General features: G+C 50.7%; 1 protein-coding gene across 1 annotated transcript in view; it reads left to right on the top strand.

The window, feature by feature from the left end:
• Positions 1-1,031: 1,031 nt before the first annotated feature.
• The window catches only part of LOC143147341 (uncharacterized), a 31,148-nt gene continuing 9,218 nt past the window's right edge, over positions 1,032-22,961 (top strand). The window contains 14 exon segments of the mRNA XM_076312510.1: positions 1,032-1,163; positions 15,144-15,204; positions 18,831-19,013; positions 19,306-19,565; positions 19,653-19,907; positions 20,046-20,231; positions 20,389-20,654; positions 20,731-21,191; positions 21,257-21,379; positions 21,483-21,971; positions 22,032-22,320; positions 22,386-22,583; positions 22,645-22,737; positions 22,810-22,899. Coding sequence (XP_076168625.1) covers positions 1,155-1,163; positions 15,144-15,204; positions 18,831-19,013; positions 19,306-19,565; positions 19,653-19,907; positions 20,046-20,231; positions 20,389-20,654; positions 20,731-21,191; positions 21,257-21,379; positions 21,483-21,971; positions 22,032-22,320; positions 22,386-22,583; positions 22,645-22,737; positions 22,810-22,899 — 2,963 coding nt within the window. The 5' untranslated portion in view covers positions 1,032-1,154.

A 22,961-nucleotide genomic window follows, 5' to 3' on the forward strand; every position in this document is an offset into this window, starting at 1 on the left:
TTTTTTTTTTTTTATACTTTTCTCGATTTACCTTCCAGCGGAGACTCGAAATAGAAACACGGTAGGCTACGGTTCGAGGTCGCGGAAGAAGAAAAATATTACAAAATTGAAATTCGAATCGAACAACTTTCGTACGTTCTTTTGTAAACAATCGCGTTACGGAGCGCGGGAAGAATAAATGCGTTCTAGTTGCGCGTACCAAGTGTGTACGTATTATATATATATATACACGCGTGCAAAGCGTATCGCGAAAGGAATATCAATAAACATGTTAGAAAATCGAGTTGTAGTAATTTCTCCCTCGACGTACATCGCTGCGCATTAAATACGTATTCAATTACGTCCAAGAGCAGGGTAAACCGTTTTCGTTTCGAACGCAACGTTTATTTCGCGATAAAATAATTCACGACGGGCAATCGTGCGGGACGAGTTCCTTCGTTGGGAAAACGGGGCAAATTTGCGGAGAAAAACACGCGGAATCGAATTCCGAGCGTTCAAGTAACGGTAAAGGTAATATCGATTCCCTATTATCGTTAGTTGCATCAATTCCGCGTACGGGCGCAATCCGAACGTTATTACCGCGGTGATTTGCGCATTCCGCGAGAACGACGTTAAAAATCTCCGAGGAGCCGCTAGAACCGCGAGAATCCGTAGAAAAAGTACGGCGGGGCGGGGCGCGGCGGTGAATTTGCATAGATTCCCGGACGCTTCGGTTGGGAAGAAATTTTTTGGAAAAAAATGTCCGCAAATAGGAGCGCGCGTTATCGATATCGAAAGGATCGAGGAGGGTCTGGGCGGGGTAGCCGGGAAGAAATGTTTTCCTTTCACCTACGGCCGAAGGAGAAGCGCGTACGCGGTGGCCCGAGGGGCTCGGGGAGGTGAGACGACCCATGAAAGTAACAGTGCCTCCTCCACCTTCTTCGGATCGGGACTCAGTCTCGCTCTCCTTACCCTGGAGAACGGTTACGATCGCGAGTCCAACGGTGTCGTCCCTTCGGTGTCGTCGTCCAGGTACAAGGTCGCGAGTGCACCGGATACGTGCACGGTGAAAACGAGTAACTCGTGTGTCTATGCGAGCATAGTGCGCGATGTGCTCGACCTGACGAGACCTCCAGCGGAAACGATCGACAACAGCCTCGCGGAACGACGAGAACATGGACCGGGTAAGACGGTTTACTTTTCGTACACGAAACATCGACGCGCGAACGACTTCGAAATTCTAGCCGGAACGAGGATTCCTTCGGCTCGGGTCCGAAACGACCCATCCCCGGCCCAAGGTATCCGCTCGTTCGTCGCCTACGAGCCGAAAAATCGGCACGGAGGTTGTCGACCGTTTCGGGAACCTTTTCCTTCTTCTTTTTCTTTTTCTCATTCGCTTACTTACTCGTGGAATTCTCAACGAGAAACTCGATCGGAATGTTAAATCGGAGACAACTTTCTCGTTCGAAAGACGCACGTACCACCGTCTCTCGTTCCCCGTTTCTTCGATCTACACGCGTACACCTAACCCTCAATTTTCACGGTAAATCGCGATTCCACGAACGTTACCGTAGTTTACACAGAAAACGCAGGCGACGGTTCCCAAGGTCGCGACGCATTGTTCCCCGATGTACACAATTTTCTTTTACGTATGCACGTTTCACTTACGAAAGAGTTTACGCGAAAAATTCCATTCACGAGCGCATTCGTCGATGCAGAATTCATTACGCGCTCTCTACGAAAGAATTTACACCCTGCGGCACGAGACTCGCGAAAACGAGATTCGAGTTTGTACCTTGTTCGCAGAAATACAATATTTCCCGTTCTCGTTACCGATCGATTCGACTCCTCGAACGTTTCGTCTACGAGAATCTCCTCCGCCTCTCGACGCACGATTTTCTCGCAATTTTTCAACCGTATCGAACCGAGATCGCGCGATCCGACTACCCTGCGAATCGAGGGTTAGACACGGCTGTAAACGCGGCAGATACCGACCGCAAATTGCCAATTCGACGTTCACTTTCCGACGCTTCTCCGCGTCGATCGTCCCTGTCGCGCGATATCGCGATGGCGCTCTCGGTTTTGCAAGCCGATAAGTGCCGGAGCGTTCGCTCGAACGTGGCGAGCGACACCCTTACCCGAAAAGATGAAACGATAAACGAGAAACACGGCTCACGAATTTCTATCGATTCGAGGTTGCGAAATCCTCTCGGGACGTCGATCGATGCCACTTTCTCCGCGTAGCATCGTCCGCTCGGATCCTCGACACCGGTACGCGTTCGAGGAAGATACGAAGGAACGACGAGAATTCGACGAAATTCACCGACCGGCTTTCGAACGTCAGAGGCCCGACGTACGACCGTTCGATCTTTCTTCGGTACTCTCGCTTCTTCCGAGCTCCTCGGTTTTCATCGAGCCGCTCGCGTACGTTCGGAGCATCTCGGATTCCGGATGCGCGATTCTTTCGAGCCTCTTGCACGGCTCGAGTTGCAAACTCGAACAATTGGAACCGAACGAATCGAAATTACACGATTCCGTTCGACGAAAACCTGAAATCGATCGAACTGGGCTCGAACGATAGATCGATCCAACGAAACTTTTTCGAGGCGGTGCAGCTCCAACCTCGACACCGTATCGAACCGACTTTGTAAGCAACGACACCGTTAATCGGCACAGCGGTAAATAACGGAGCATCCGCTACTCCACGATCGAATATATTCGCCGTACGTTAATTGTGCCACGCCGGACGATTAATCCCGTTCGCGAGCGAAATGAATATCGAAGCGGTTCGAAACGTTCGAACGGCTCGAGACGCGTCCCGGTGCCTCGGAAGAACCGCGTTTCCCGAAAGAAGCCGAGATACTCCGATTACGGACGAATGGCTCGGGAAAACAGAGGCTAGCAAGAAGCGAGATCCCGCTTTGCGGTACGAACGCTCGACTCTTGCGAGTCGATTTTGAATCGACGCGACTGAAATCGATTCGGTGAAAAATTCGTAATCGACGAGGAAAATCGTTTCTCCGGTCGTTAAACCGTATTTCGTGTTTACTTTCGAATCGTTAAGTCGGATCCGCGTACTCGTACTTAGGAAAAAACGAACCAGAAATCGAGCGATAAACTAATCGCCGTTCGTTGACCATTTATTCGCAGACAGAGAAGTTAAAAGTAGTTAATTTTACGGTCGGTCGATCGTAATATTACCCGGTTTTAAGAATAAACGTTCAACCGGAATCGACGTTTTCTCCAGCTGGGGGATACCGGCCGATAACGACGCTCGACGCGATCTCGAAAATATTTCATCTCGGAGAATCGATTCGCGTCCGCGTTCGGGATTCTCGCGAGAAGCTTCGGCAACTCGTTTTACGTTCGAGTCTCGTCCGATCGTTGGCGGGATCGGTCGGCGTGGCCGGAGCGCATTCGAGGGCGCGATCTGCATGCGTATCGTATACATACCTGGGAACGATCGTCGGCTTCCTGCCGGTGGAGGAGGGAGAGGAAATCTACCGGTTATTCGAGACTCGCTCCGCTTCGAGCAGCAAAGAAGGAGCGAACGCGTGTAGCAATTCGAGATTGCAAAACCGTCGAGGTCGCGTCGGTTCTCTCCTCGTTCTCTCTCCGAAAAACATTTTTGCGTTCCTCCGACGGACATCCGGAACCGCGCTCGGAGCCATCGAGAGGTTAGGAGCGGCTCGTGACGTTCGTACGAGTAGAAATTCGACCGCCGACGGCCATCTTTCGAGAACGATCGGAAATAAATTGCGCAACGTTTCGCGCGATCGGTACGCGAAATTTCTACCGACCTGTTCTCGAGCGGATTCGTCGCCGTGCGAGTCTCTCCGAAACTCTTCGATCCGATCCGTATCGACCGTAAATCAACCTCCGGCGCGTTTCGCGGCTACTACGATTTTCTTTCGACCTACTCCGCGTTTAAACCGCTAACCGACACGCGTTGCGATCGGGAACGCTACTCGTTGCGTAGAACGAGACGCGCAACGAATCGAAACGAACCGTTCTTCCTCTCTCGCGAAAAAGGAACGAGAGACTCGTCGATGGAAAATAAAACGGCAAAATTGATCGATTTCAACGACATTGCGAGAGATTTCCTTTACAGCGCAGCGGACAAATTTCGTTCAAAATTTTTCACGGTTGCGTCAATTGAATCCCTTTCGACGAACGATTACGCGCATTACTCGGATTTCGAGTTGCGTTCGAACGATCCACTTTGGTGTCTTCTTCGAAGATTCGAGACGAAAATTGATTCACCGCGACGCAACGAACCAACCAACGATTTCGTCCCGAGTACGAAAGAAAAACAAAGAGACGCTCGTCGATGACTGTATCGAGGTCCTGCGCGCGTTCAGTCGCTCTCGGGATTCTCGAACCGAGAACTCTCGAGCGTTACCGAGCGTTCCGAAACAACGCACGACCAACCAACGGGACTCAATTTGGATCTCGAGGAGCGCGGGGGCCTCTCTCTGTCTCTCTTTCTCGGTGGAAAAGATACGTTATCCGTGGCACGGTAAATCGACCTTCGTGGTTCTTCGAGACGCCGATTCGACCTTCGTTCGTGGATCGAGCTTCGAAGGAATGCTCGAAAGGAAAGGAAAAGGTGAAACGACACCGACCAAAGGGAAGGAGAGGCGACCAACGAGACAGAGAGAGAGAGAGAGATAAAGAAAAACGAACCGACGGAGCGAGGAAGGTCAGCGGTTGACCTTTCGGACCGAGACGCGTCGCTCGATCGTTATTCTCCGTTTGTTCGCCGAAAGCGAACGAACGCGGCTCAAAGCGTTCGTCTTTTTCTTCGGGGCTGGAATTTCAGCGATCGAGTCACCTCGAGAGGATCCCCGATCCTGTTTTACGATCTCTCTCCGGCTCGCGGACCGGATTCCACCGATCCTGTTCGAGCTCGCGTGCTTTACGATCGGATCCTCGTCGCGATACTTATTTACTCGCGTATACGGATCTAACGGAGAGGACCCAAGGAACCGAGGTCGAAAATATTACGGAAGCGGAGGGAGAAAAGGGGACGAACCAGGAAGAGAAAAGAGAACGAAGGAAACAATAAAACAAGAGCGACCCTTGTCGCTGCTACACCTTACGTACTAGGTTCTTCGATCAGTTTTCTCGTTTTTTCTATTGCAAAAAAAATACTACCACACTTTGACTTTGAACTATTCTAAATGTACGAACGAGTCGACGGATCTACGCGAAAGTTGACGCGTGTGCGTTGAACAGTAGTGTACCAGCTTTAGAAAAATAAAACTTTTCGAATGGGACCGTCGTTGGATAACATTGAACAATTGTTCGTTAGAATTCGTTTTCACTCGCTGTTACGTTGGCTACAAGCGGCGTATATAGTACTTTCCCCCAAACTCTTCTCTAATAAGTTGCTCGATAAGTTTTGTCCTTCGATGAGAAATAGAGCTATAAGTTTCGTCGTTTTATTTCTCCAAAAATGGACAAACACCGTATATTTACAATTGCTCAAAGTCCAAGTGTCTCGGTAATTCTTTACAATGGAAAAAACGAGAAAACTTATCGACCGATCCAGTAGACCGCTGTATTTGCGAGAGATCGATCGCCGGGCTCGTTGATTCACCAGCGAATAGCGCACTCGTAAATAGAGCAAAAGAAAAGAAGAGAAAGAAAGAAAAAATAACGAAACGAATAAGTAATCCGCGACCGGTCGAGATGTACGCGTTCGACTTTGTCGGGGATACGACAAAGAAGATTTAATTAAGCACGGCGATCGTTTGCTCGGTTGCGGTGTAAACAGGCCGGCGAGCCTCGGAGGGAATTCCGTGGAAAGTAAAAGTGACCGAGCCGCGTTGGATTTATCCGGCGTACAGCGCCGTGGAACGATCGAGCCGATTTTACTTTCGATCCGGAGTTTCGCGAGCGGTTTCGATTCGGCTCGTAATCGGTTTTCGAGGCGTCGGGGCGCGAGCTCCGCGAATCGTACGCACGAGATCCCTGAGAGGATCGCGAGTCTTTCAGGGACGAATCGGAGGCCTCCGTTCTATAAGGGAGTCGAAAGAAGTTACGAAGAGCAGCCCTCGATCGGGCTGCTCGGCTTTGCGGCCTCTGGTCCCCCGGTACCAGATTCTGGAGGCTCAAGGTCGTCTTCGAATCGACCGCCGTTCCCGCGTTCTCCTCGCTCGTTCCGCGAACGCGTGCCCGAAATACCGCGACAGGTCCTCGAACAGGTCCTCGCTTTCGCCGACGACCTTTCCCGGCGGCCTTCCGCTTGCCAGCTCCTTCTCCGATCGAGACGTTTCTCCGACCGGCGAAAATTACGACGCGCTTCGTACAAACCACGCACACCGAGAATCTCCCACTGGGAGAACTTCAAAATGAACGTTAAACCGAATTAACCAATACTCTTGTGTCGTTTACGTATCGTCGGGGGTAAAGCTTCCGGAGTGCGAAGAAAGGTACATCGAAGTCTCGTAACGGAATCGTCACCGTTCGTTTGTATTCGACGTATTTTCGCAAACGAAAATTGAAATTACGAGTAATCGAATTTTCGTAAGAATACCCATTAGTTAATCGGGGAAACTTTCGCGATGAAACTTTCGGTGTCGACTAGCCGCAGGAAACACGGTAAACTCGCGATAAACCGAACCAGTTGATCACAGCCAACGAAATAAACTTCGAGTACGCTCGATGCGTTGAGAAAATCGCGATTGTTTGGAATTTGTCCCGAGAGGAACGAATCCAACAACATTCCTCGGACTCGACTTCTCCCCTGAGAATCCACCGTGTACGCGCGAGGCTTCTTTCTCGAGATAATCGATCCTCGAGACTCCTCGAGACTCCTCGAGACTCCTCGAGACTCCTCGAGCAACCGTTTACGATCATCGTCGGCCAGTGAAGTGTACTCGGTCCTTCGAATTGGACATTTGGAGGGAATTTTGAAATTGGAAAAACCATAAGTGTCTCGAGACGATACGGTCGTCGGGAAGAGGCGACTTTTACTCGCGAAAAGGTCTCGCGATCGAGGTCGTTCGAGGATGCACGGGGCAACGGTATCCAACAGAAGGGCAAAGTCCTCGGAATCTTCGGAACGACGCCGTACAAATGTCGCGAAGACTCCTATCGAGCCGAATGCCCGTTTGAAAATTACGAAATACGAAACACGCGCCATTGGCACCGATCCTTTTCCTTCGACGAAACATTTTCAACGTACATCGAGGAGCGATTCCTCCAAACGAGTATACGACGAGTATCTTCGATTTTCTACTTTTGTAATTAAAAATGGAGAGATTTGGATCAATCGTAAGTGACGATCGAAAATTAACCTGATGCGTTAGCGATACGTTTCTTAACTTGTTACAAGACGTTCCACTTATTTATTTATACGTTCGAAACTATTTGGCACGCGAGTAGCGTCTCTAGTCGTTCGTAGACGAGCCACTGCGAATGAATTCTACGATGAAAAAGTATCCAATCCGATTTAAAATTACCCGATTCGCGCAGACGTGTTTACAGAAAGTCGTTGTTTACGGTAGACGCCGATGAGAAGTTAATACGAAACGTAGGCAACATTTCGAACGGAAAATTTCACATCGGAGAAAGTAGTCGAAACGTCGCGATCCAAGGTGTAATTATAAATTCACGTGCGTCGTTATTTACGAGCTAATACGACGCGCGGCGAAACGATCGTGAACGATTACGTTGCCACGGTGCTACTCGTATTTTAATCCGAGAACAATCGGCGTTGCGAATAACAATATCGGCTCGATATTGTTCTTGTCGAAGGAAAAGAAAGATTCGGATAATTGTGGTCGTCGATGGCGTCCATTTTTGCCACAGTTGCGTAGAAAAAAAAATTAATAAACGTTTCTTTTCGCAACACGGAACAAGCGTCGAGATTATGGCTCGCGCGTTAAAAATCAATATACGCGCAACAATGACAACGGTACTCCGTTCGTGCTCAAAATTTCGTTTCGTGGACAAACCCTGTGCTCCGTTCGCAGATTTTTTCGAACGATTCACAGTACACGCGCGTTCCCTCGTCAAGGTACACGCTTACTCGTACGATCGAGCTTCTCGGAGATTCTCCACCTTCGAATAACCAGTACGCAACGATTCACCGACAATCGCGAACTTCCAACGAACGACGCGAATCATCATCCACCGAAATTCACTTTTCTTCGCCACGTACGATCGTTCAGCTTCGATCACCGAGTTTTACCTTTACGCGATACTTTCAAGCGTCTCCTCTCTTTCCCTGCTCGATGTCGAATATTCGTTTCGAGCTGTTCGCGAGCCGACGAATTCACCGCGAGGTTCTCGAGCGGGTACTCGCGGTTCTCCAGGCTAGCCACGGTCGGCAATTTCTTCGTTCTCCGTTAGCATTCTCGAATCGCGGTGAACGGCTCGGAACGCGCCAACTTGGCCGCGCGAACCTCGCCTTCGAGAGAAGAACATTTTTCAAGTACTCAACTTCGATTCGAACGTACGACGTTGACCGGTTTCGGTTCGAAGTAAACGAAAAAGATAATCGACCGTAATGGAAAACGAAAGATATACATCTCCGTTTCTTTGTCCATGGGTTCAACCCTTTGGTAAACGAAACCGCGACGAGAAAAATGGACAGATCGTACGAAACTGTAATAAAATGCTAAATAGTCGCGCAACGCTGTTTCTAAAAGTAACTAGGGAAAGGAAATAGTTCAGAGAAAAGTTACATCCGTCAACGTTGATTAAAATTCCATTAAGGCCTTTGAACCGACCCGTGAACACTTCCACGAAGCATCGATAAGCCCTGCGTTGACAAGGTACCGGACGCGTTTCAATGCAATCTCGACAGATTTGCAGAACCCCTAAAACCTTTGAAACCTCTAAAAGTAAAGAGTACACTCCAGAAAGAGAGGATCTGTGGAAAAATTGTCAGCCTACCGATACCGTCTAAACGTGTCCGGTTTCTCGAGTCGTTTCCAAACGGTCCAGTTCGAGCGTGGAAACGTGGAGTATTTCGCGGGAAGGACGGACGGGTTTCGCGAAACTCGGGAGCCACCGTTTCGCATCGAGATCGTTCGGGTCGAGTCGGGTCGAGTCGAGTCGAGTCGCTCGAACGTCGCTCGATTCTGCGCGACACAAGGCGGTCGTTCGACGGTTCGACGGTTCGACGGTTCGACGGTTCGACGGTTCGACGGTTCGACGGTTCACCGCGACCCGGCGCGTAACGCGTTACAGGATTCGGATCGTTTCCGCGTGTCGAGGGAATCGGTGCGATTTCCAGCCGGATCGTTCGCGTCCGACGCAAAACGAACCACGCAAATTGCTTTCACGGCGCGCGACGGGCTTTCTTTTTCGCACGGGAAATCGAAACGAACCGGTTCACGTATCCCGGGAAACCGTTCAACCCCCTCGCACGATTTTCACGAGTCCGACTCGCGATGAGAATTTTCGACCGACACTCGAACCGGCGAGTACGAATCGCGATCGACCTTTCGGGCCGAACGCGAACCCAACCTGGTTTTCCACCTACCGGAATGTTTTGCAAAGTGTCGCGCTACTCGAGATTATTAATTTTCGACCAGTATCTTTCAATTCAATGGTTCGTCGGTATTCAATCGTTTACGTATATTTCCTTTTCCATTTTTAAATTCGGTCACAGTGACGCGATCCGAACATTTATTTCGGTTCGAAGATCACTGCCGTGGATTTCCTTTCGCTTATCTTCACTCCGCTATCGATCGATCACGTTATTCGTAATTGTACAGAATTTGTTCCAATAGTATCTTTTAAAAGTTTTTCGTTCAAATTCGTACGATTTTGATTCGAGTAGGGCGCGTCTATCTTGCATCGATGTATCGTGTTTCAAATTCCAATACTCGGACTCCGCTGTTCGGCCCTTTCCGCGACCATTCGGGCTTTTTCCGAGTTTCAACGCGGCGCAAGGTGTTGAAAGTCGCGCGCGAAGCTTGGATCGATTCTGGAGATTTCGACGCGAGTTTCGTCGCGATCGTCGAACGATATTTGTTCGTTCTCCGCTCGAGGACGGAGGTTTCCGCGCGATCAATTTCTCCGATCGTTCTCGAAACGTATCGATTTTAGAAAGGGAAAACGCACGCGCGAATACCCCGTTCAGAGAGAGAGAGAGAGAGAGAGGAACGAAACACGATGGAAAGAACGCCGATCGGAGTCGATCATTACGGTGAACGGATACGAGATGCCGATCGTTCGCGATATCGACGAACGAGCCGATCGAAGATACGAGCCTCCGACGGGAGCCACGCGGAGCGAACGGAGAACGGAGAATTTCCGATCGAGTCGAAGAAACGAGCAAGAAACTTCTTCTTCCGAGCGCATCTGCTCCGGTGAACGACGAACGATGAACCACGGTGCGCGCGTTTGCAATGAGATCACCCAGCGTGAGAATTTTAACGACAAAACACGTGCCAACTATCGCGGTACCAAGTACAAAAACAAATGGTAGCATTCGTGCCGTTCCTCCGAGCCAACAGACCTCTGATGCAACACCTAAACCACTAACTGTTCTCGAGTATAACGAAGGAGAGTGCGGTATTGTAGATTATTCCGACCAAATGGTTTTTCGAAGCGCTAAATTTAAGTAACGGGGGTAATGGGAAGGAAAACGAGGCAACATGGAAGGGATGGCTAGTGGACTCATCGGTAAGGCATTCCAGCGGGCCTTGTACGCCGGGACATTGGGAGATCGGCAAGGGACCGTATATATACCGAGAGGAGCAAGGACGCTTACGGAAAACGATCGACGGTCAATTTCTTGTGCCACCGCAATTGGAAAAGGAATGAAACGGTACCGAAAACTTGGCATTCGAATCTCCTCCAAGTCTCTTTATCCTCGAGCCGATATTCTACGGAATTTTTTACCGACCTAGTGACGAGAGTACGAGGACCATCGAGCACTCCGATAAGACGGACACCTAACCCAAACACCAGAATCACCGATAATCGAAAATCATCCATAGAAGCCACCGTCCGCCGAATAAAGATTCTTTCGTCGCGCCAGCTTACTCGAGTCTACGTTGTTCGTCACTCGTCGCCTACTCTTACCTGTAAATTTACGTCAAGTATAGATTCTCTACGGAGATATTCGTTAAACGGCAACTCTCTACGGACACTTTCGTTAAGACGGTAACTTTTCACGATTACCTCTTATTTCTACGGACTAGGAAATAAATCGAGTTACCATTATTTCAATATTCGCTTACGCGAATCGCGAGTTAAAGCGCGCGGCTGAAACGACTTTAAACTATAATAGTTTTTATTCGCGATCCGACACGGACCCGTGACGAGATCGTCGCTCGGGCGTTGAAGTCTCCGGCGCAGCGCACAGTGCCGCGAAACTCGCTCTCGAAGTTCGTAAACCGGTACCGATACAACGAGCCCAGTTCCAACGCATCCAAGTGTCCCGATTCTCGCGTTCCAAAAACAACCCGTGCTTACGATTGCGCTACAAGCGACGTTACGTCAAACACTGTGTCGGAAATACACGATCTCGGTGTGGCTCCTCCGATACATTTCTTTCCAAGCTGGGTAATGGATCGTTCGATACGTTTCATCGAACGACGAAACTTATCGAACAATATCTTAATTAGAAAGCGTAGCTCAGCGACGATTATTCGCCTCTGCGTTTAAAATTGCGAACGGTTGCTGTCCCGATATTTCGTCCAAATTCTATTCGAATATTTACATCTCGAACCTCGCTTATCGTTCCAAAGTTTGTAAAACCGTTTACCGTCGGTTCTTTCTAGAAGTTTTTAACGACGTTGACGGATTTGGCCTTTGTTCAAACTTTTCCTCTTCCCCGGTTACTTTCAACAACACCGTGACGCGATTATTTACTTCCTGCAATCGTTTCGTACAATTTGTGCATTCTTTTGCTGCAATTTTCGTCACCGAAGGATCGAACCTGTCTGCGCGGAAAGAAGAAAAATGGAGAAATAAGCGCAGAATCGAACTCCACGCGTTTGGAAATGTTTCGACTGTTCGGAGAGAGGAACATCGACGGATCGAAGCTTCTCGAGGATCTTTGGCCGTTAAACGTCGAATCGAGGTATCATCGACGTTATCGACGTCGAGGATTACGAAACTGGCCGGACGAGCAGGTGGTTCTCTCGCGTTACGGGGAACCTCGTCGCTTCCAGCCGAGCAGCAACGATTTCCCGGTGCCGAAGCGTGCCTCCACGCGAGCCTTCTGGCCTCGTAGAAAGTTATTTGACATTTAGGAGGGTCCGCGGGGAATTTTTCGACTCTCCCGCGCGCCGACGCGACGCGAGGCGAGGCGAGGCGAGGCGAGGCGAGGCGAGGCGAGGCGAGGCGAGGCGATTCGTTCTCTCGGAATCTCGATGCTCACTGAAGGGGGTCTACGTAGATCGCGCGTCTCTCGAGTCGTTTCTCTCCTCTCCTTCGTCCGTCGAACGTATTTCACGCGCGCGTACGCTCGAAACGAATCACAGAAACGAACGTTCGAAGATCGTGGTTCGACAACCACGATATAATCGAAACGAAAAGATTTTTCTTCACCAGCGTCGATCTCCCTTTCGTCTTCTCGCGGAACGTGCTCGTTGCGCGTCGCTCGAAAGGAAAAAGCGTAAAAAGCGACGAGTTCCGGGCGTGGAATGCGCGATCTACGATCTACGATCTACGATCGCGGGGTTCCTCCGTCGGGCTATCCATCGTCGAGCCGTTAATTGTTCTATAGCGAGGAACGGGCGTTACGACGCAACGGTAACGTAACGCGCGAGAAAGTCGTTCTTTCTTCTTGCTTTCTCTTTACGCGCGTTACGTAACGAGGAGCGGCTGGCTCTCTGGGTGTCACGGCCCTGTGCTCTATGCGCTTCGAATTCCCCGAACTCCCCGACCAAATCGTCCACGGACCGTCCAACTACGGCCTTCGACGATCGCGCAGATACTCCAAACACCGACGTCATTTTTATTCCCCAACGAGCACAAACGAAACGCTCTTTCTTCCTTTTTTGCACACGAGTAGCAATCCTTTTTCCTCGTTGGTAAAAGTTACCCGAATCCCCGAAAAAACGACGAGCGAAATATTTCTCGCGACCGAACGAAAACAGTGTTTTTTCTCCTTTCGGTTTTTACGCACCATTGGGTTTCTTCCCGTTCGCTAAAGTCGCGTAGATCGTCGAAAAAGTAACGAGAGAAAATTCTGTTTCGCAACCGAGCAAAAGTATACTGTCCTTTGGCGACGGATAAATAAATTTTGATCGAAAGAAAACCATCTCGAAGTCCGAACTTTTCGAACTTGCGATGCGACGCACCGTAAAGAGAAAATTAATAGCATTTCTCCGCAAGACGGAAAAGTTTTCCGGCGTTTCGGGTAACGCTCGAGAGAGAAAAGTGCGCGTTTCGCGAGCGAAAGTGTACACGGATCGATGGAAAAATTACCACCCGGATCGAATTTTTTCAAATCGACCAGCTTCTCGGGAATGATACTTCGCGAAGCACGGAACGTTATCGAATACGATCTCGAAACGGAAGTTTACGAAAGTGTCGTCGTTCGGAAAAATGCTGAAAGAAATCGCGGGGACCGTGTTCCTCGAGCGCGAATCCATAATTGCGCGCGCAACGAACTCGTCGAAAGTAAAAGTCTCCGAGACCGATTAGCGAGTCGCTATCGGACACGAGCCGTAGAAAGTGCTATCGAAACGAGCGTTTCAAAATCGAACAACGAAATTCGCGGTCGGTGTTTCTCGCACGGTGCGTTTCCAGCGCGATTTTACGCACCTTCGCCTACCGAACGTTCGACGATCGTCCGAGTAATCCCTTCCTGTACTTCAACGAGTCGTGACGAAGATTTTGCCCCGAACGCGAATATCACGAGCCAGACGCGCAGATGGATTTTTTGCCAGTTACGATCGCAATTAAACGTTAGCGTCCATCGACGCGCCAAAAAGAGTCAGTCGCGATTCTCGTAATTGCTGTTACGGAGCAGTTTCGTTATTGAAATATAAAACACGCAAACCTACCGTGTGCAAAATACAAAATTGTCGAACGAAAGCAATGGCAACGAATCCAATGACAGCGACGTGTTTGCTCCAATCGCAAAGTGTGTAACGATCGTACAACATCGTGGAACAAAAGCGTCTGTTTTAAATCGTTTAAACGAGAATACAAGAATATTAAACCTACTTTTATCACATTTGGTAACAAGTTTTTGGAAATACTGGTTACGGAAGCAATTCGCTTCGCACATCGGACAATACATCGGACATATTCGTGCGATATAATTTCGAAACTGTTGCCTATTAAAAAATATTGTTGTCGATGGTAAATATAGTATTAGATTATGGTAAGTTACCCTAACGCGGGTCCATTCGCGCGCAATGTATCTCGTTTTAGGCCTGCACTCGAAGCAGCTCAAATGGGAACGAAAATTTCCGGTACGACTATATAATAAATTTATAATATCTATAAAAGCAAAAGGATTGGAGTTTAATCCCCCAAAACTGACTAAATTACATAAATCGCAGGTGTTTACGTTTCGCGATTGTTCCCGAGCATCGGTCTGGTCTGTTTAGCGCGCGTTGACGAGCACGAGCGAGTTTCGTCGAGCTAAATCCCACGGGAAGGGGTTAATCGCGAAAAGAGCAGCCTTAGACCGTACTCGATCCCCGCGCGATCTCGTTCCGCTCGACGAGCGATTCGCGCGACAAAGGCGTCGCGATAACGATACACCGATAACGATCTGCGAAAGAAAAAAGAAACGTTACAATGTAGAGAGAGTCTCTTTCTCGTTCCTATCGTAGATTTTCTCTTTCGTTTACGTATCCGTAACTTCTCCTCTTTGACTTTGCTTTCCGCAAATGATTCCAGACACGGTCTAGAATCCCATCGGATCATCGTATACAGTTATTCGTCACCACCGTCCTTTCGGTGACTCGTTTCATTTTTTCTATTTTTCGCTTCGTACGTTTAACAGCTCGACCATATGCTCGTAACAATTATTCATCAAATCGGAACAATTCTTCTTTCTTTTATTCTCCGTTATCGCTTCGTTCTCCCTCTCTTTTTCTCTCCGTTCGACAATTATTTCGATTTCCGTTGCAAAGCAAAGGGTTTGGAATGTAAAACAAAAAGAACCATCGTCGATCGACGGCCGCTCCTCGTCGAACGATTAACGCAGTTAGTCGTATTTTCCGTTGCAGGGGGCGCAAACGGTGTCGCTGTTCCTCTGCCTGGCCGTTCTACTCGCGACGATCCAACACGGTGAGTATTCCGTCCGAACGAGACGCCCGAACCGAGGAAAAACCGAAGCGAGCTGGACCGCTCACTCGTCTTTCCTCGCGAGCCGCCTCGACCTCACGCTTCTCCCCTATTTTCGACAAATCTCGAGCAACGCGCGACGGTCGACGAACCGACTCGATTCGACCTTTCCCCTCTCGCGATCGGATCCGTTTCCTCGCGCCTCGCCGATCCTAACCTCGTTCGTTCGCGTCCGCGCGGATCGCTTCGATTCGAGAATTCGTGGAATTCTCACAGCTCGCGCCTTTTCCCGAAACATCTCGATCGAATCGTTGGACGATCGATAGAATCGAAACGACGAGAAGAAAAAATATCGACGCGCGTATCGACGAGATCGAAGCCGCGCGTATCCCTTCGATTCGAGAATTCGTGGAATTCTCGCAGCTCGCGCCTTTTCCCCGAAACATCTCGATCGAATCGTTGGACGATCGATAGAATCGAAACGACGAGAAGAAAAAATATCGACGCGCGTATCGGCGAGATTGAAGTCGCGCATGGCCCATTTACGCCGTGACCGAGTCTCCGCTCTCTCTCTCTCTCTCTCTCGCTCTCTCGTGCAATTTCTTCGGGCGGTGCACGCACGGATGCAGTTTCACTGGTCTCGGCGCGCAGCTCGGCCGCCGGTGAAACGTATGCAGTGTGCACCTTCTCGGAGAAAACGGTCGCGGCAAAAACGGGCCCGTTCGAAAGGGAGCCGGGGGAACCGTCGAAAGTAACATTGTCGGCGTAAAACGCCGCGCAATCTTTAAGCCGAGTTTCTATCTACGCGGGTCTCGTAATCGATACGGTAACCGCTTCCGAGATTCAAAAACGGAGAGGCTTCGATTATTATCGAAAACGAGTTCGTTCGATTATTCGTGCGCGAAATTTTCCGCGAACGAGGAACGCGCGCCCAAAGAAGCGAAAACCCGCGAAAGGTAACCGTCGCCGTTAGCCAACGACCGGTTTCGTTGAAAACGCGATCGGATCTTGAGATCGGAATACAAGACTCGGATATAAAGTTTCGTCGATATCCATCGAGCCGGTTGGACCCGATCGGTTAACGAACACGCGCGCGTACCTAATACCTAATGCTCGAAACGCGATACGGGGATCTCGAAACTGTTTTTCTTTTTGTTTTCGAAACGTCGTCCCGATCGCGATACGCACTTTTCTTCCTCGTAGGAAACGAAAAGCCGAGATTCATATCGCGCGCGGGAACGCTCGAGAAAAGACGGAATTCGTTCCGAGCCGATCGTAAAATTCCTCGTGTCCCGTGAGGCGGTTACGAGAGCTCGAATCGGCGATCGAGACCGTTCGAGAGCGTCGTTGAACGCTTCGAGATCGGAGATACGCTTCTCGTCGTCGTCGGGGAACGTCGTACTTTTGGCTCGTCGAGATTCCAAAAATAACGATCGATCTCGAAATTCGGAAATTCCCTTTTAAAGTTTCGTCTCTCTCGACCATCGATTCAATCCAATTCGTTTACCACGATACGCAATATCTCGCAAACTTTGCAAAAAGTCTGGCGTACGACGAAGAGAAATCAAAACGCCTCGATTTCCCCGACGTTTCCGTTCCCGACCACGAGAACAACCGTTCGCATTGCGCGTACCCGACCCTGTACGGACAATTCGCGACAACCGCGCACGTTAAATTCTATTTGCCGCAAGTTTAGCGAATAACTGCAATCTTCCTCGCGGTGCTACGAATTAATAGCTCACGAGCCGTTAATAACTGCGGGAACGCGAGAGAACGAAAGAATAGTCGTGGCGCTAGGTTGCGAGCGGGTGGATAGACGGCTAACCGCTGTGCGAACTGGTAGACGCGCGGCGAGAATACCAAACGCGCCTTTTACCGATATTATCTCCGGTATTATGCACCGTGCTCGACTCCGTTACCGTCCCGATCAACGCGAAACTATCCCAAGCGCGCGTGTGCCGTGCAACGGAATCTCGGTCGTTTCTATATCGCCGTCGATCCCTGCTCAGATCGCGATACGAAAGCGCGCTCGAAAACGATTCCAGCCGTAACTAAGCGAAACGCGAGAATCGTCGTCGACGCCACCCTCTTACCCCGCGTGTTCTCCCGTGAAAATCGAAATACTTTCTACCCGGCTGGTATAAACTTCCAACGTGCTTCTCGTACGAGGAGAGGCGCTCCCGTGGCTCGCTTTCCAACACGGATTTACCGAACGATCGAATCGATGTACACACAGTTTCGCGGGCGAGCGATTCTCGTACAATTTCGAGGTTAGCCGCTCGCGTCGAAACGAACGTATCGTACGCGCGTTTCACGGATTTAACCGCGATCGAACGAAAAAACCATCAAGGATTAAACAACGTTCTCGAGACCTAACCTAAATAACTTTGTTCGCGCGCACTCGACGGTACCATCGTTTTCTACATCTGCGTTTCATCCATCGAACGAAGCAACGGGCACATTTTCCGCGACACATTCCACCTGCACCAGGGAAACTAAAACCCGAGAGAAGGTGTACGGTGTTGCGCTCCGCGAGTCGATCGAGCGAATCCAAACAAAACCACGTGACCGCGCCAGGGCCGTGTCGACGAGAAACGCGTACGACGGAATTTACGCCAGTTACCGTTTTCAAATTGTACGCGGATATTGAGAAACGCACCGAACAACGAACAACAGCTTCCGGAAGAAGAAAAGTTTCGCATTACCGTACTTAAAAGTTCTATTACAAGAGATTACGTAACACTTCGTTTCTCGGGGAACACGCTAGGTACAGTCCCCGTACCACGAAAGCTTTCAACGAGCCGCGATTCAGGGAAGCGTCGGATTCGGATTAACGAGCATCGAGACAAGTGGCGTGCGCGCGTGCGTTCGCTCTCTCTCTTTTATTTTCGCACGTTCTTCCAATCGTCGAACCGATTCACCTTGCCGGATATCTCCGTGGACGCGCACTTTCGATCGGGGAGTTACCCTCGGTGCTTTCACCGATCGCGCGAATCGAGGCCGTCCGAAGGCGATGTAAAAATCGAGCCTGGAATCAACGAGATCGCTCCTGACCCTGACCACCCGCGTGCCATCGAGGCAGTGGGGGTGCTTTTTTTTCCTTTCTTACAAAATACTGTAATTTACCATTCGCGACGCACGTAGTTTTGTTTACTTTGAAAACTCGTCCCGTCGAAATATTAAAAAATATTAGGCGACATTTTGCGCGAATTTTGCATCGTAACGATTTTATCGACGTTGTTTCGTGTTCGTTGTTTTCCAATTCGTTTCCATTTAGTCGTTCGTTTCGCGGCGTACCGTCTCCCATTGAACGAACCCACTTCCGTGCGTTGTTCGAGCAGACGCACGCGCGCATCCGATGCGCGTCGAGATGGAACGGCGGATTAGCGCAACCTTGTAACGGGCTTTTAATTTTCTCCTTGTCGAAAGGAACGAATCGCGCCGTGGGGAAGACGGTCGTTAACGAAATTTCGCGAACGTGGAAATTCGTTCGTACGCGAATCCGTGCGTGGAGTGTCCGTTTCTCGTCGAACGAACGAAAGTCCGATCGCGTCCGAATTTCTCCGCGACACCGTTTCTCCGTCGATTCGAGAACGGATCTCGAAACCAATACCCTTCGATCGTTCCAGGAAATGCCGAGCGAAAGATCGTGTGTTACTACACGAACTGGTCGATCTATCGGCCGGGAACGGCCAAGTTTTCGCCGCAGAACATCAATCCGTATCTGTGCACTCACTTGATCTACGCTTTCGGCGGGTTCACCAAGGACAACGCTCTGAAGCCCTTCGACAAGTACCAAGACATCGAGAAAGGTACAAAATTTTCTTTGTTTCTCGTTCGAAGGAATAAGTAGAACGTACCGGTTCTCGAGGTTGGCGCGCCATCCGGCGAATTTTTCTCCGCACTCGTGCGAGTCGACGATCAAATTTTAACGTTCGTCGCGCCATCTCGCGAGCAACGAGCAAACGCACTCGACGATCGCTCGTTCGGGACCGATCTTTCCGTCGCGGAGTGCGCGCGCAATCGGTCCGTTGGTCGAGCAGAGCGGAGTGCGCCAACCGACGACACGAAAAATAATCGCAACGCCTCGCGAAACCTTTTCAGGTGGATACGCAAAATTCACCGGCTTGAAAACGTACAACAAAAACCTAAAGACCCTGCTGGCCATCGGCGGCTGGAACGAAGGCTCCAGTAGGTTTTCGCCGATGGTGGCCGACCACGAGAGGAGACGGGAGTTTGTGAAAAATTCGATCAAGTTCCTTCGAAAGAATCACTTCGACGGCCTCGATCTCGACTGGGAGTACCCGGCATTCAGGGACGGCGGGAAGCCTCGAGACAAGGACAATTACGCGAATTTGGTGCAGGTAGAGTCGGTCTCCTTGTCGATCGAATCGAATCGCGTTCTTATTATTTTTCCCCGCGCAACGGGTTTCCAACGAGCGTCCTTGCAGGAACTCAGAGAGGAGTTCGACAGGGAGGCCTCGAAGACGGGAAGACCGCGACTGCTGCTGTCTTTGGCAATGCCAGCCGGTATCGAATACATCGACAAAGGTTACGACGTGCCCAGATTGAACGAGTATCTGGACTTTATCAACCTTCTCTCGTACGATTATCACTCGTCGTACGAACCGGCCGTGAACCACCATTCCCCTCTGCACCCCCTCGAGGAGGACAACGAGTACAACTACGACAGCGAGTTGACGATAGTAAGACCGCTCCGTTCCTCGCGCGTGCATCGACAACTTGGAAAATATCCTCGGTTCGAGATTCTAATTCTCCGATGATCTTTTCCCAGTCGTCGTACCGAATTGCTTCGCGAAACGCTGAACGGAGAAACTTTCCAGGATTACACGATCGAGTATCTCACGAAGAAGGGTGCCTCACCGGACAAGATCGTTCTGGGTATTCCGACCTACGGACGGTCTTACACGCTCTTCAATCAGGACGCCACCGAGTTGGGGTCACCGGCGGACGGTCCGGGAGTCGAGGGTGACGCGACCAGGGAAAAGGGCTACCTCGCTTACTACGAGGTCGTGTTTTCCTTTCGATCGGTTCCTCGTTATTTTCATTCCCAACCACGTAATCGCTGTTTCCATAGGGAACTCGAGCGTCTCTAAGACCGTTTTCTTTTTCAATCTACCGTCCAGATCCGTGCACGTAACGGTTATCCTATTTTCGATTATTCAGATCTGCGAGAGCCTCGCGTCCACGGACGATTGGGAAGTGATTCAACCCAACCCGAAAGCGATGGGTCCGTACGCGTTCAAGGGCGACCAGTGGGTGGGCTACGACGACGAGGACATAGTCAAGCTGAAGGCAAAGTACGCGAACGAGAAGAGCCTGGGCGGAATCATGTTCTGGACGATCGACAACGACGATTTCCGCGGCAAGTGTCACGATCGACCTTACCCGTTGATCGAGGCGGCCAAGGAGGCACTTTTGACCGAGAACACGTAAGAACTCGACCACTATCCGAATTCAAACGTCGCGTCGAAACACACGAGTCTCTCCTCGTCTTTCGACCAACAGGAACACGGTTCAAAAGTCCAAGACCCTGGACAATCGGAAAAAGACTCGCGTTTCGGGAATCCAGAGCAACACCGTGGGAAGAAAACACGCTTCCGGGGGAAGAAGAACCACCACCACCACCAGCACTGCCGCGACCACCCTCTCGAGGAAGCGTGCCACCTCGCCTAGACCCAAGTATCGAACGTTCACGCGGCCCAAAGCCAGCGTCGAGGAAGACGAGGACCAGGAGGTGGATCGACGATCCTACGAACCGTCCTCCTCCGAGGAGGAAGAGGAGGAGGACTCCGATACCGGGAACGCGGTGAGAAGCCTCGACAGGAACGACAGATCGAGGGAGAAGAGCAAGACCAGATCGAAGAGTCGAGCGAGTTCCTCTCGAAGACGCAGGAAGCAAACTCGTCGCAAAACCGAGAACAAGCTGACCACTCCGGAGCCACCGACCACCCCCGATCCCGGAACCGGTGAGTCTTTTAACGTCCACTCTTCCGCGCGATTCTATCCTATCTGATCGTTCACGTTCGAGCAGATTTCAAATGCGAAGACGAGGGATTCTTCCCGCACCCTCGAGACTGCAAAAAGTACTTTTGGTGCTTGGACGGCGGACCGGGTGGTCTCGGCGTGGTGGCTCATCAGTTTACCTGTCCCTCGGGTAAGCCCAACGATCGTTTCGGCCGAACGCGGGTAACGTAGACAAACCTCGAGCCCACTCGTTCCAAACGTTTCTCAAAACACTTTGCGATACGCTCGAGCAGGATTGGTGTTCAACAAGGCGGCCGATTCTTGCGATTACCCGCGCAACGTGGTCTGTCCGAAGTCGAAGACTTCCCAATCGACGACCAGAGCCCCGATCGTTGCCGCTACCAGTCGCACCACTTACCTGTACAGCACCACGCGCAAACCGACCACTACCAAACTGGACACCGAGGAGGAATACGACGAGGAGTACGAGGACGACGACCGGGAGGACAAAGACGCGGTCGAGGAGGACGAGGACGAACTGGAGGAAGAAGAGGAGGAACCCAAGGAAGACCACAGAAGGTCCACTACTGCGAAACCGCTTCTCTACAAAACGATCACCAGAACCAAACCCACCACCACCACGACCACCACCACGACCACTGAGGCACCCTCCACGACTACCAAGCCCGAGAGGCACGATCCGGAAAAGGTAATCGGCGCCGAGGACGAGGAGGAGGACCCCAAAGTCATCAAGGAGCTGATCAAGCTCATCAAGAAAGCAGGTAATCGGTTCTGTCCACCGTTCGTCTCGTTCCTTGTTTCATCGATCTCTCTTCTCGCAGGAGGCATAGAGCAACTGGAGAAGCAACTGTTCGTCCAAAACAAGAGCCCCGACAACGAAACCAGCTCCGACGATCGGCCCGCCACTCCGGCCACCATCAGTCGAACTCTCTACGAACGCGTGCTGAACCGCCAGGCTGGCAAAACCACCAGCAGACAACGCGCGTCATCGAACAAGAGCCACGCCAACGGACCAGGAGGAGCGCAGTTCGAGGGCCTGGACGAGCTGCCCGAAGTGAAGACTCTCAGACGATCGCAGAAGCCTCGATACGTCACCATCGAGAGACCCAAGTACGTAGATCGATCGGTACTCGTTCGTTCTCGCGAAGCTCACCAATTTTATCCTTTCTCGACAGACCCTCCAGAAAAGAATCGCCGACCGAGGACGAAGAGGAGGAGGAACTCGACGAAGGTGAAGACATCGAGGACGACGTCGCCGACGTGGCTTCCTCCGAGGAACAATCCATCAGCAATCCCTTCCTGACCAGTTCCACGCAGCGAGCGACTCCCAATTACATCAACATCAGACGCGCCCGACCATCGAGCACCACGAGGTGATCAAAATCGTTGCTAAGATGCGAAAGTTGTCGATGAACGCGCGCCTCGAAATTTCAGAAACGAGAACGACGCCAACAGAAAGGACGAGAAGCGCAAAAACGCCGAGGAAGAGGGGACCGTTCGTTCACGGCGTCCCGGCAACTCATCCAAGTGAGTGTTGACAATCGAACCGACGAAACTCGAGTCCTCGAGTCCTTGACGAGATCGTTGTCTGGATTTCAGGAACTCCGAGAGCAACTCCTCGGAAGAAGCCAAGGACCAAGAGCCACGTTCACCCGCGAGCCAAGAGAACCAGTCGACGACCAAATCTAGGTCCTCGCACCGTTTCTCTTCGTCCTATTTCCGTTTCGAACTACCTAACCAACGAGCAAAAC

This window comes from Ptiloglossa arizonensis, chromosome 5, assembly GCF_051014685.1.
Source record: "Ptiloglossa arizonensis isolate GNS036 chromosome 5, iyPtiAriz1_principal, whole genome shotgun sequence".
Taxonomy (NCBI): Eukaryota; Metazoa; Arthropoda; class Insecta; order Hymenoptera; family Colletidae; genus Ptiloglossa; species Ptiloglossa arizonensis.